The 14,438-nt window shown below is 44.8% G+C and overlaps 1 protein-coding gene across 1 annotated transcript in view; it reads left to right on the top strand.

Moving 5' to 3' along the window:
- Positions 1-14,438, top strand: part of LOC136405163 (bifunctional heparan sulfate N-deacetylase/N-sulfotransferase 4) — a 165,303-nt gene that overhangs the window by 25,879 nt on the left and 124,986 nt on the right. Inside the window, exon 2 of the mRNA XM_066384255.1 lies at positions 5,824-7,042. Coding sequence (XP_066240352.1) covers positions 6,065-7,042 — 978 coding nt within the window. The 5' untranslated portion in view covers positions 5,824-6,064. The remainder of the gene's footprint in view (positions 1-5,823; positions 7,043-14,438) is intronic.

Genomic DNA, 14,438 nt, shown 5'->3' with positions numbered 1-14,438 from the left:
TCCTCTGCATCCCAGTCCAAAGCTCTATCCACTGCACCGCTGCCTGGTCAGGCTTATATCTGATTTTTTTTTATTGTAATAGAACTCACTGATAAGGGAGTTAAATTATGAAATGATGCCGCTTGCTACGGTTTTAGTTTCCCTTCCCTGTGGTTTTTCTTGCCAGCACGGCTGGGGCCCACGGGTCCTGTCTACTGTCTCTTTCTTAAACCTCTCAACCTCAGTTGTCTCTTTTGAAAAGTAAACTTGCCACGACTGAGCAGGGTGGAGCACAGTGACAGAGAAGCGGCAGCCGCTGGCTACATGCTGGTCTAAACGTTACTATTACTCTTTTGTTGTTTTCAATGTCAGCCGCACGTCAGCGGTGACCCGTTAGCTCCTCAAACCACCTGAGGGACAGAAACAAGCACACATCCATTCTCTGAGGCAGTGGTCCCCAACCCCCGGGCCGCAGACCAGTACCAGTCCGTGGGTATTTGGTACTGGTCCACAGAGAAAGAATAAATAACTTACATTATTTTCATTTTATTTATATTTAAGTCTGAATGATGTTTTATTTTTAAAAAATGACCAGATTCCCTCTGTTACATCCGTCTAAGACTCACTCTTGACACTTATCTTGGTCACATGATACATTTAACTGCCCTGAGGTCCTAGCCCTCCAAAACCACAGCCCCTCTGCCGCTAGCAGCCATCACCTCACTCACTGACCCCTTGCGGCTCGCAATCGCAGAGATGGAGCACTCCCGGCTGATGGACTTGGATGCTGCAGGCTGTCCTTCAGGGAAGAAATAATCACATTTTGGAAATAAGTCAAAGACCAATTTTAACAGATACACACAGCAGTGATGACTTCTCCTGACCTGATCTTACAGACAGCACAGGGTTCCGGGCAGTGTCCACCCTGGGGCCGCTGAGGGGATGGCCATGCTTGGAACTCTGGTGGAAGGAGGAGAGAATGACCAAATGACCGTGGCAAAGAGGAAGGCCTGCAGCCCAGGTTTGGAGACAGGTCGCAAAGAATAAGGAGCAGGTCCCTTTCCAAACGTGTAACCATCGGCTTGTTAAGGCAGACACACAACAGGCCGGCTTCACAGAGTCGGGCTCAAAGCCTAGTTACCTTGCTCGGTGTGATGGTTCAGGAAATGGCACTGTCCCCAGATGCGGTGCCCCCAGTCGGTCACCCACACGCGTGTCTTGGGTTCTGTTAGACAAGCCACCGTCACAGTGTCAGGGGGCAGCACTGGGCTGCCCTCCGCCCCCCTTGGGGGCTGACTGGTCTCGGGTCCACCCCGCCCAGCGCATGATGGAGGCAAAATAAAAAATGTAAGCTGATCAAGCCAGCCTCCTTGGGAGTGCACAGCACACATGTTCCAACATTTGGAGCAGCATTTTAACGTCATCTCTGTCATCCTTAAGTTAATATTATTAATTTTATGTGACTCATCGAACATATGTGTCATTTTTAAAATGGTCTCCATTTTCTGATTGGACCTTTCCAAGAATCTGAGGTCGGTGTTCCTACCCCTACACTCTGCTTGCCTTCTTTCTTTCTTTCTAAGGGGCACAGCATTGCTAGGTGCATAGAAAACCCCCTCCCCCCCATCTCCCCCTTACCTACACAATACGGCCACACAGAACACTTCTGTGGGCAGGGCTGTGGGTTCTTTACAAACTCCAGCCTTGATCAGTGACACCAGAGCATGTCCTACAACTCGATTCACTTCTGACCCCAGAGGTCAAGGGCACAGTCCCAAGAGACTGCCCCCTTCTTCAGATGCCGATGACAGGTACAGGGGCCCAGGTCACCCACACCTTCTATCTGGCTTTGCTACTCATCAGAGTTTCCCATGACTTCACCTTGGACTCTTTTGTTAGATGGAACTGCCCGCAGAACTCAGGGAAACACTTAGGTTTACCAGCTTATTTAAGTGCAATAGAAAGTGCAGATCAACAGCCCGATGAGATGCCTGAGTGAAGTCTGGGGGGGCCCTGAGCACAGGAGTTTCCCCCCTGTGCAGCTGAGATGTGTGACCCTCCCGGTACAGAGCTATCGACCAACCGGGGAGCTCCTTGAACCCCATACTTTAGGGGTTTTTATGGAATCTTCCTCGCGTAGGCATGATCTATCTATAACACAGTTTCTAAACTCTTTCTCCCTTTCTCCTAGGATGGGGGGTGAGGCAGAAAGTTCTAGGCTTCTAATCTGGTCTTCGACCAGCTCCCACCCCGGTCCCACCCACCCTCTCCTCATTAGAAGAGAAGACGCAGCTCTCACCCAGGAAATTCCAAGGGTTTTTGGAGCTCTGTGCCAGAAACCAGGGCAGATTATATATAACATATATATACACACACTTTTTCTGTTGAGTTTTACAATGAAAGACAGACACATCAGAGTCTATATCTCTTTGGCACCCAGACAGTGCCAAACCATCTCTGATCTCGGGCACAAGACGTGAGGAAACATCCTTGGTAGACCACTTTTATACTTTCCAGACGGCCTCATCCCCTCTGGCTAATGTTTGTTAGGGAAGGAGAAATTGGAGGATCGAATGGGAAGGAATGATAATTCCATAAGCGAAAACACACATGTGTGCCTGCATGCACACACACACAGTCAAACCCACTCTCTACAACGGCAATAAATATGTATCTGTCATTCTTCTCATGCTGAACATATTCCTGTTAAATAAATGTCACATTTAAATTTTATTGATTCTCTTGATTGACAGGTTCTAATCTCATATGTGTTTTTTTTATTTCTTTTTCACTGTTGCCTATTAATCATAGAGCTGTTCTAATATGCAAAACTGACATCTGTCCTTTGTATATTCAAAACAAAAGTCCCATTTTTGATGTCAGAATAGATAAGGATGAAAGAAAGCATTGATTTGTCATGCATTTAGTTTCATGTCAAATTTCTAATTGGGTATATTTTTTAAAATACTAAACAAACCCCCTAAAACATTTGGATTGAATACATTTCTGCTCTTGTGGTCCATGCAGGGTGGGGGCCGGTCAGCGATGGTTCAGTGTTGGCTGAAATGGATTTTTAATTCAAATTTCAAATCGATGATAGGAGACGTCTAGCAATATGTGTAAGACTGGATAATCTCCTTGGGAAAATTTTAAATGCCTTTCAATATTTATTATATTTGTTATTCATAGAGATTTCTAATTTCATTTTTTTTTTAAACTTTACTTTATGAACATTTTCAAACATACACACAAGTAGAGAGTAGAGCAGAATTGGTTTCTATATTTTATACTAAAGCTTTCTTATGGCTGTATTTTATTTCTTTTAAGTAAAGTGCAATTCAGTTTATTTAAAAGGAAGTGAATTTTGAAACATGAGAAAGCTTTTTGGAGAGTAATTAAGTATCTTAAATCATTATATTTGATAAAAGAGTATTAATAAGTCCAATTATAGGAAGTTAGTTTTCTCTTAATGTGAATGTGAAATCTCTGGGGAGATTTTTCAAGTTCACTGTCTTTTTCAAGGGGAGAGTCAGGTTTATTTATATATATTTGGAATCTGCTTTGCAGATATTTAATTTTTTTTTCAATTTTATTCATTTTTATAGAGAAGAGAGAGAAAGAGAGAGAGAGAGAGAAGGAGAAGGAGGAGCAAGAAGCATCAACTCCCATAGGTGCCTTGACCAAGCAAGCCCAAGGTTTTGAACCAGCGACCTCAGGGTTCCAGGTCAACGCTTTATCCACTGCACCATCACAGTTCGGGCTTTAACATTTTTTAATTATGGAATGTTGAGTTGTTTTAAATTTTTTTTTTCAAAAAACTATGACACAAACTAACATTATCCCAATTTATTGTGGTATTTTGTTTAGATTACTAACTAGGAAAAATGTATCACAGAACATAAAGATATAAAATGGAAATAGTAGCATAATGTTTAATCATTTAATCTTATAATCCTTTAATTATTAATAGCCATTCATTACTCAGATTCTTCTAATTAAAAAATAAAACACACAGCCTGACCTGGGGTGGCTCAGTGGATAAAGCATAGACCTAGAACCCTGAGGTCTCTGGTTTGAAACCCCAGGCTTGCCTGGTCAAGGCACATATGGGAGTTGCTGCTTCCTGCTCTCTCTCTCTCTCTCTCTCTCATCTCTAAAATAAATAAAGTCTTAAAAATAATAAAAAATAAAACACAGAAACAGCACATTTACAATGTGATGAAATATACAATGTGTGAAGTATGTTCATCTGTTTTTCTGTTGTGCGGCACGTTGATAATGCACACCTTACAACAGGGGTCCCCAAACTACGGCCCGCAGGCCGCATGCGGCCCCCTGAGGCCATTTATCCGGCCCCCACCGCACTTCCAGAAGGGGCACCTCTTTAATTGGTGGTCAGTGAGAGGAACATAGTTCCCATTGAAATACTGGTCAGTTTGTTGATTTAAATTTACTCGTTCTTTATTTTAAATATTGTATTTGTTCCCATTTTGTTTTTTTACTTTAAAATAAGATATGTGCAATGTGCACAGGGATTTGTTCATATTTTTTTTATAGTCTGGCCCTCCAACAGTCTGAGGGACAGTGAACTGGCCCCCTGTGTAAAAAGTTTGGGGACCCCTGCCTTACAAGAATCATGGATTGAAAGTCTAACAATAACAACTGTTTTCGGTTGCTTTCCTGGGGACCCTAGGTGGGCACAATGAGAAAGGGAAAATTCCCTGAGGAGTTTCCCACACACTCTAGAGAGGTGTGGAGAAATGCTGTCCAGAAAGAATTCACTAAAAATCACCCGTACCAAGGAAAAAACATCTCACGATAGTGGAAAATCATGTGTGTTGGCGATGATGCAGTTTGGAAAAGGTGGTTTTTCATGGTCTCTGTATACTTTTTTCTTTTGAACTGAGCAGATGATGGGAAAAGAGAACATTTGATGGTTGGATAAAACCTAACAATGGAAAACTCGGTTTTAATTCTGACGGCAGGAGCTGGCTCTGGTCAAGGCACTGTCCTCACCCGGTCCCCCACCCGGATGTCTTCAGGGGGGACCTGACGTGGTCACTCCATTTTGTCCTTTCTCCCATGGCTTCTCTCTCCCTTTGCCTCTAAGAATAGAGAGGGAGACATCCTGTCTACTTTGTCTATCATTCAGGGGAGGGACCGGTGTCTCCTTGTGACTGCGAAGGAGAATGTTGTTAAGGGAATGTTATTAAGCCTCTAAGGACTCTGTGCATCAGAGAAAATCATCCCCTCAGCTTGACTCCCTGGGTACTTAAGCCCCCTTGCTCCAGCCCCCACACCAACACCTGACATCCTAATTCTATGTTGTGCTCAATGTGTGTCAGCCAGGAGAAGCTCTCTCTGTAGTGGTCCGCATTTTACATGAAAGCTTTCTCTCCTGCCTCTTTTTTTGAGATGTCTAGTTTGAAAAGTTGATCTCAATATTTGTATATATAACATATATATATACACAATATATATACATACACAATATACACAATATAAATATACACTATATATATAAATATATATTTGTAAAAATATATATATATTTGTATATTATGTACATACAAGTATACAAATATTTGTATATCTGTGCAAATATATATGTGCAAATATATAAAATCAAATAAAATTCTATATTCTTGAGAACATGGGTAACATCTACTTTCCCCTAAGTAGGTGAAACATAGATCATAATCATCAGACAATTGATACTTTAGCACGTCCTCTACACTAACTTTACCTTTGATGTGGGTGTTTCTGATGTGTCAGCCTGCGCGTACACAAAAACATTTCTGTTTTCGTTTGTCTCAGTCATGGCATTTCTCCTCCCTTGTCCAGGTGACGTTTGAAGGACGCTGAAGGACCCTTCGGTGCTGGCCGCCTCGCGACTCTCCCGGCCTCCGCCCCCGGCCCACTGCCTGCCTGCTGTTAGCGGCCGCGAGTGCCCCCGACACCGTTCACAGTCGGCAATGGTGACATGAACTCGCGGGAAGCGGGATTGGTGCCATCTCCCACTGTTCCCGCCATGGTCCCCTAGGGAAGGAATCGGGGGATGCCTCCCAGAGCAGGGCTGTGAAACATGAATCTCACCCTGAGGCTTCGGAGGAGTCTCCGCACGCTGATCGTGCTCCTGGCCACCTTCTGCCTGGCGAGCATCGTGGTCTCTGCCTACTTCCTCTACTCAGGCTACAAACAGGAGATGATGCTCGAGGACACCACTGCGAAGGCCGAGTGTGCCGACCCCAAAATGCTCCCCTATCGGTCTGCAGAGCTGAAGACGGTGAGACCCATCGACATGTCCCACACCTACCCCACGATCCTGCTGTTCGTGGAGAGCCAGTACTCCCAGCTCGGCCAAGACATCATCGCCATCCTGGAGTCCAGCCGATTCCAGTACCACATGGTCATCGCCCCGGCAAAGGGGGACATCCCTCCTCTCACGGACAGTGGCAGGGGGAAATACGTCCTGGTCATCTATGAAAACATTCTCAAGTATGTGGGCATGGACTCCTGGAACCGAGAGCTCTTGGAGAAATACTGCTTGGAGTACGGCGTGAGCATCATCGGTTTCCACAAAGCCAACGAGAACAGCGCACCCAGCGCACAGCTAAAGGGCCTCCCCTTGAGCCTCCTCAACAACTTGGCCCTGAAGGACTGCTTTGTCACCCCCCAGTCCCCACTGCTGCACATCACCAAGGCACCCAGGGTGAGGCAGGGCCCTCTGCCCGGGGAGGACTGGACTATCTTCCAGTCCAACCACTCCACGTTCCAGCCCGTGCTGCTAACCACCCTCCAGACAGGAAAGGGCCCACCCTCCTTGTCCAGCAAGACTCTCTACGCCACGGTCATCCACGACCTGGGGCTGCGGGACGGGATCCAGCGAGTCCTCTTTGGCAACAACTTGAACTTCTGGCTGCACAAGCTCATCTTCCTAGATGCCGTGTCCTTCCTGTCAGGGAAGAGGCTGACCTTGTCCTTGGACAGGTACATCCTCGTGGACATCGACGACATCTTCGTAGGGAAGGAGGGGACCCGGATGAATATCAAAGACGTGAAGGTAAGAACGTGGATCGGTTACATCCTAATTTTGGTTTCACTGACTTGCTGGTGTCGATAAAGCAGACTCTGAATAGTTTAGGGTCCTCATTCACTCAAAATGTTAAGATGCAGTAGGTTTGAAATAAGATAGTCATTAAGTAGTAGGTTTGAAGTAAAATAGTCATTTAAAAAAAAAAAAAAACCTTGAACGAAGGTTTAAGTATTTTTCACATACACACACACACACACACACACACACACACACACACACCTGGATGCTGCTGAGGGCTGGAAATGAAATATCTGACAGATACTTAAGCTTAATTTCCTTGCCTGGCACATCTCCCTTCTGGCACACGGTGACGTTTGTACCAGGGAGTCCAAGGGTCAGAGAACTGTGTCCCCAGACTGATCCCCTGCCTTGTCGGGTCTGACAGGGCTTAAAATACAAGGTAGAGAAATGGCCCCAGCCCTCTCTAGAACCTCAGGGGAGTTCCGTGTTTGCAGATATGAGATGCTCACACCCTGTAAGGATACAGATGAACAGAAGCAGGACCTCAGAAAGCTTCCACCACTATCGGCAATGTGTCCTGTTATTGTGGTTACACAGTGGCATTGCTGGTAACACATGTCAGTGACAGTCAGACTGACTGTGTGACAGATCCGTTTGCCCCTTGATGGCCTCAGGACAGAACAAAAGCTATAGAGGTGACACCGGTTAGGTAGGCTGTTCTGAGAACAATTCCTCTGTTCCTCAACGAGCTGCGGCGTTCTCATGTGCACCTGTCTGGTCCTGTCTGTAACAAAATTCATTCCGTGGACAGATTTTTTTAGCTCAAGTATAAATAAAAATAGTAAGACAGAACCTGAAATTATAAAGGAATTTAACAAGTGTTCAGATCACGTCATCTTCTCCTGCTTGGTAGGCTTTATCCTCCCACGATGAACCTTGATACTGATTCAAAATAATCGCCCCCCCTCAAGTCTAAGAACTTACATCACCACTGTGATCAAACATGATTAAAACCAGTGAAATAAATTAGCTTTTTAAAAATCTCCAAAGTCCATGTGAATCACTGACCCCAGTTTTTAATGGGCCCCTGAGGGAAGCCCACTGGACGGAGACTCAGATACGTCACTCTGGGTGTTGTTGTGAGCAGTGAAGTGAGCCCCCTTCCCCCGAGTTCTATCTGGATTTTCCTGTTTTTAATGAATGCAAATTGGAGTTTTATTTTATTTTGGTCTGAAGAAGAGGTCATGGAGCACATGATCAGGCCCTCTGAGTGACACTCCTACCCTGAAACCTCCCCCATTTTAACCTAAGAAGCTGCAGGGGCTGAGAAGGCCTGTAAAACCGTCCCCAAACCATCCAGCTCCAATGCAGCTGTTTCACTGATCAGCACTGTTCATGTAACATTCAAAGGTCAGTGACGGGCTCTAAAGAGCCATCACCCCAAGCAGAATACTGAGAATCCTGAAATGTAACACTGTGTGGAGCAGAGTCACAGGAACAGAGAGTCCGAGAGGCTTTGAGTGCTGTGGGTGGGTGTGCCTATGGATATTAATTATAAACTCTACACACACACACACACTTTGAAGAGGATACCTTTTTTTTTTTTTTTTTCTCCTTTTAGTGTTGTTTCTGGTTGTCCTCAGAATTCTGAACCAAGGGATCTCAGCGACTTGTTTGGAGCCAAGGGCTGTGACCCTGGGGTCACTCTCACGGGTCAGTAGGAAATACTGCTTCTCGAGTATGACAGCATCTAGTCTCAGTCTTGGCATTTGGCTCCTCTCTTGCTTCCATTTTTTGGATAAATATGGTTTGGGGGGGGAAAGGATTGGAAACTGTGTGTAGGAAGTTCTGGATGCGCTGTTCTTTCTCCTCACATGGCTTTCCTGGGAGCATCACACCTTGTCATCCGCTGGTCAGCAGGAGAGAGCTGGCACGACCCCTTCCAAACTGGGCACTTAACTGAAAGCATCCACATTTTATATAGTGACTTAATTTAGTTCTAGTCACTCATCTCTCAGCGCGGGGCTCCCCAAGCCATTCCTCATCGCGGAGTTTAGTTGACACACACGTGTGACGTGGTGGGTTGTTTTCATGGGGTACACACGGGACACAATCATGATTTTCCGCCTCACGGGCCGAATGCAATATGCACCACGAGAAGAACCACGGTGGGCCGTGGGGACAAAGGACAGGCAATACTCTTTCTTCTTCTAGCAGACAGGGAGAGGTCATGGAGGAGGAAGGGCTGGAGTCCTCGGGGGTGGCTTGACAGGACTGGACACCAGCAATTCCAGATAGGGATGTGTGTTCCTAGAAGGAGGATCAGACCCAGCTGAGATTTGGCTGGAAATAGCAGGACATTCGGGGACTGGGGAGTTGCCTGTGTTGGGTGGATAAAAAATAAAATAGGAAATGGTAGTGTAGGAACAGATGCTGAAGACGTCAGCTGTGTCCACAGTAACCAGCACTGTTGACAGAAGGTTACCATACACGCATGGAAGGTTTCCAGCCAGAAACTGACACAATGAGAGCTGGGATTGGAGAAAAAAATGTTGTTGGACCGGGGAGATGTTTTTGAGAAAACTTATTCAAGAACCTGTTGCAGCCTGACCAGGTGGTGGTGCAGAGGATGGAGCATTGGACTGGGATGTGGAGGACCGAGGTTCAAGACCCCGAGGTCGCCAGCTTGAGTGTGGGCTCATCTGGTTTGAGCAAATCTCACCAGCTTGGACCCAAGGTCACTGGCTGGAGGAAGGAGTTACTCGGTCTGCTGTAGCCCCACAGTCAAGGCACATATGAGAAAGCAATCAATAAACAACTGAGGTGCCGCAACAAATAATTGATACTTTTCATCTCCTCCCTTCCTGTCTGTCTGTCCCTATCTGTCCCTCTCTCTATCTCTCTCTGTCTCTGTCATGAAAAAAAAGAACCTATTATAATATAAGCATAATAGTTATTATACTTTTTTTAAAAAAAAATAGTATTCATTTAGCTAGCCTATTAGTAAACCCTAAGCACTGTGATAGTCCTTAACAGGTAATAGTATATCATTTAATATTCATGACAACACTAAGAGGAAGTATTTGTACTTCTTCTGAATGAATATAAAACAAGGCTTACCAATACGGAGTTAGCCATCTAGCTAAGTACAGAGCAGAGAGCAAACCAGGCTGTCTGTCATCTTGAATAGCTGAGTTTTCTTGTGGAAAGCGATGGTTTTATCAGCCTTTCCGATGTCTCACATTCGTGTTGCTCTGAAACGACAATCTGAAACAACCAAATGCTAGATGTGAGGAGCCCCTGGAAGAGATGGAGAGTGGGCCGTTGGTGGGACAGAGCTTGGCCTGTTAGATGGACACAACTTCGCTCGGTGCCAGTCAGGATGGACGGGGCGATGGGGGGAGCCCAGGCGGAGGAGGTGGAGCTGACCAAGGAAGACAAAGGCACGGCAGCTCTGGGGACTGTAGCCTGGAAGTGCCCGTCAGCATACGCAGAAGCAGGTAGAGGCAAAGGTGCTAAGAAGAGGAGGAGTCAGGTGGAAGGTCTAACGAGGGAACATGGGACACCTGATGTGGGCATCTGAGAAAGTAAACCCAGATTTTCAGACACCATCAGAGGGGTGGCTAGATTGAGAAACCGTCGAGCTGAATACTGGCCAACTTAGTGGCGGTTGCTCAAGGGCAGGGAGTCAAAGCAGAAGGGGCAGGGGCTGAAGGCACCATTGTGGTTATGCCACAATGGTAGCATCCCAACAGCCTCCCTTGGTCCTCGGGAAGGAAACCTAAAGCCTCGGTGTGCCCTGGCAGCCCTCGGGGAAGGGACCCTAGAGGAAAGCCCAAGCGAGCTCAGCTCTGTGTCCGTGCAGCCAAGAGGCACAGTCATCCATCTGGAATCTGGGCTCTCAGATTCCTTCCTTCTCACTGATGACCCCGGCTGGACGAGAATCATGCGATGACCCCCTGCTGATATGACTGGGAGACACACCCAGTGACTTTCTGGCGTAAACATTCCAGAAATTCGAAGTGATGTGCTGGGGTTAAAATGATCGAGAGAACAAGGCACCTAAATCCTCGGTTTTTGTTTTGTTTTGTTTTTTAGTTACTGTACCCAGGAGTTAGAGTTGACTGAGAAGATCCCATTTTGTTTCTATGCCCTTGTTTTCTTGATGAGTGTTCACGGACAACTTGCCTCGAAACAAAGGTTTGAGAGGCATGCTTTCGCTGAGACCTATTCTGCTCGGAGTAATTTTATATACAGCTTTTTATATACAAATCATATTTCTGTTTAAGAATAGAGAGTCCCTGAATTCATTTCCCCTCAGAGCAGGCTGAGCAGTAACGGCTCCTGCCCTGACGGGCGTGCTCGCCCCCGTTAGTCTACAGCAGAGCGTAACTATCTGTAAGTCAGACAGCAAGGGCTCAGGCCAGCCGGGAAAGAGGACAGTGCCCGTCCCTGAGCTCCGCTCTGCGAGCCAGATGCAGCCGTCGCTGCTGTGGGAAAGGAGACAGGCTGGAACCTGTATATTGTGGTGACACCAGCCAGGCCAACCAAGTCTCACTCAGCATGGCAGGTAGGACAGTGACCCCTGTCGCAGCCGTTAACTCTCAGGGTCCATGCCATAAAACCCTGGGGACAACCAGGGGAACACTTTCTGATTGGTCTTGTACATTTTCCCATTGCTGATGATAAAAATGGCAATTAATTCATTAGCCAAAGAAATCGGCTGAGATTATAATGAGCCTCTTCAGCTAGGGCCACCGAGTTTTGTTTGTTTGTTTGTTTGTTTTTTCGTTATAGTAGTCACCAAAAGACACCACAGAAGGGGTTCACATCTACAGAGTCACGAAAAAGAAAAGCAAAACTAACCCAAAATTTGCTCCTTCTGTGTCCCCTGTAGAAATGCATTGTGTTCTGAAATAGATGATCATGAACTCATTTAGAGCTATTCTATCTTCCTGGTAAATTAGGACATTCATTATTATTATTCTGAAGTGGCTTATGTCACATCTGCGGTGCTTGCTTTTTTATATATATATTTTTTTTACTAAGATTTTCTCCAGTTTAACATTATACTAGTTCCACGTTAGCCGTTTGCCCGCTAAATCATTTCGCTTGTTCTTACTCCCAACCTGTCTGGGTCCCTTGAACGTCGTCATTGGGTCTCTGGTAACAGAATGTAACTTCATCTTCTTGATGTTGATTGTTTTTGTTTGGTTTTTTTTTTCAAAAAATCTGACTACCTTAGAGCTTCCTAACAAATCTCATCAAGTCTCCAGAAAACAGTGAAGTGAAGAAGATGCCCTAATCAAGGAGTAATAGCCGTGACTTCTTCAAATCAATGAACGACAACAGCTCTCCAGTTTAGAAAGCCTCCTCGCAAAGCCTGCGACAGAATAAACCAAAAATAAGTCCTACCTAGAAACATCTCAGTGACACAGAATAACCAATTATCCTGCCAAAAAAAAAAAAAAAAAAAGATACAAGTTAGACCGGAAGCTGATTTTTCAAAAGCAGGAGCGGAAGCTGACACCCTCTTCAGGGAGGGATGATTATTCTTTTTCTTTGCGAAAACAGAGAGCAGTCCTTTTCTCGGCACAGAAGCTGAATGATGAGAAGATGTTCAATCCCAAGCTAAGAATTCTGCTTCAAACACATCTGATCTGTTGAAGACAAGTTTCTTGCTTTCTGGACGTGAGCATATGTCTTACTGAAAGAAACTTGGTTTGGGTGAGGAGGGGAAAAAGATATTATCTTTCGATAAAAATAACACTTGAAAACAACATTAGTTCTGAGGAGACTGCTGAATCCTGGCTGCCTGGTCATGAACTATATATAATCTTGTGCAGGATACTTAATCATAAACATCACACTTTCCTCATTTGCAGAATGAGAATTAATAATGGCACATATTCAACAGACTTCTGTGAAGATTAAATGATTCTAACCCATGAATACTGCAAAGAAAATTGCCTAACGCTACGTGAAAATTAGCTAATTTACTTGATAATGGAGAACTGCAGAGAAAAGTTTCCCCTGATTTTTGTCATTAATTCGATTACCACATTTCATTGATTCTCAGCTAAGACACACGTTTCATTTTAGCGTCTCAGACATTAGGGTGTGTGCCCACCTGATGGCCTGATTCAGGACCACGTGATAAAATCTGAATGTTGGCATCGCTGGTCACTTTGCCCCCTTCTACTGAAAAATAAGCCTCCAGGAGACATCTTTGCACATCAGAAGGATACTCCATACTCTATTAAAAGGGAATGTTTCTTCTAATTGATTATGGTCCAGTTGTGGGAGCTAATATTTAACATGACTTTACGATGCACTTTGTGTGATTACAAATGCGTATTATGAGTTGATAATGTACCGAGTCGTAGCCCATACTTATAAATGAAAAAAGAAAGTTCTACCTCTTTAAATGTGAAAGCACAAACATGAAATAGTTTCTGACGTCTGTGTTCCACAGTTAAAACTTGCAGTTACTTATTCAGCATTTGAAAATATCAAGGCATCAATGATATTTATTTATTTATTTATTTCCTTATTTATTTTTAGTTTAACATTCGGTCTTATTTTATACTAGTTCCAGGCGTACAATTGCAATATAGTGGTCAGATAGTTGTATAATCTATGAAACGATTCCCCCCCTCCCCGCCCAATAATTCTAGTACCCACTGGCCACCATATAAGACATCAATGATATTTAAATTATTGATATTTAACCACGTTCTTAAGGTTTGATTGACATGTAAGAAGCTGTACATATTTCATGGATATAACTCAGTGAGTTTGGAAATCACTATATGCCTGTGACACCATCACCACCAGAAAGGACCTACCACACCCATCACCCACCAACATTACCTCCTTTATGATAAGTGTTAGGGTTAGTATTCGTGCAGACTTCAGGGTTCGTATTAGAACCAGTACTAGTGTTATGGTGGTGTGGTAAGAACACATCACACAAGATCTACCCTCAGCAAATTTTAAATAGACAATGCGGTGTGGCTCACTAGAAGTACTCTGCTGTGTCGTGGATATTCAGGAATGATTTGTCCTGCCTAATTAAAACTTTGTGCCCTATGAGCATCACTTCTTCATCCCTACCCCTGACCCCTAGCACCTGGCAACCACCGTTCTACTCTCTGTTTCCATGAGTTTGACTGTTTTAGATCCCACCTGTATGTGAGATGATACAGCATCGCTGCTTCTGTGACTTAGCAGGGCGCCCTCCAAGTCCACCGTGTTACTGCACACGGCAGGATCTCCTCCTTGTTTGGAGGCTGAGTAGGATTTCATCGTATGCCTATACCACATTTTCTCTGTCCCTTAATCCCCTGATGGAAGTTTAGGTTGTGTCTGTATCTTATCTCTTGTGAATAATGCTGCATCG

Source organism: Saccopteryx leptura, chromosome 1 (genome assembly GCF_036850995.1).
Source record: "Saccopteryx leptura isolate mSacLep1 chromosome 1, mSacLep1_pri_phased_curated, whole genome shotgun sequence".
NCBI classification, from domain to species: domain Eukaryota; kingdom Metazoa; phylum Chordata; class Mammalia; order Chiroptera; family Emballonuridae; genus Saccopteryx; species Saccopteryx leptura.
The sequence above is the reverse complement of the archived record's forward strand: the minus strand, read 5'-3'. Positions and strand labels throughout refer to the sequence as shown.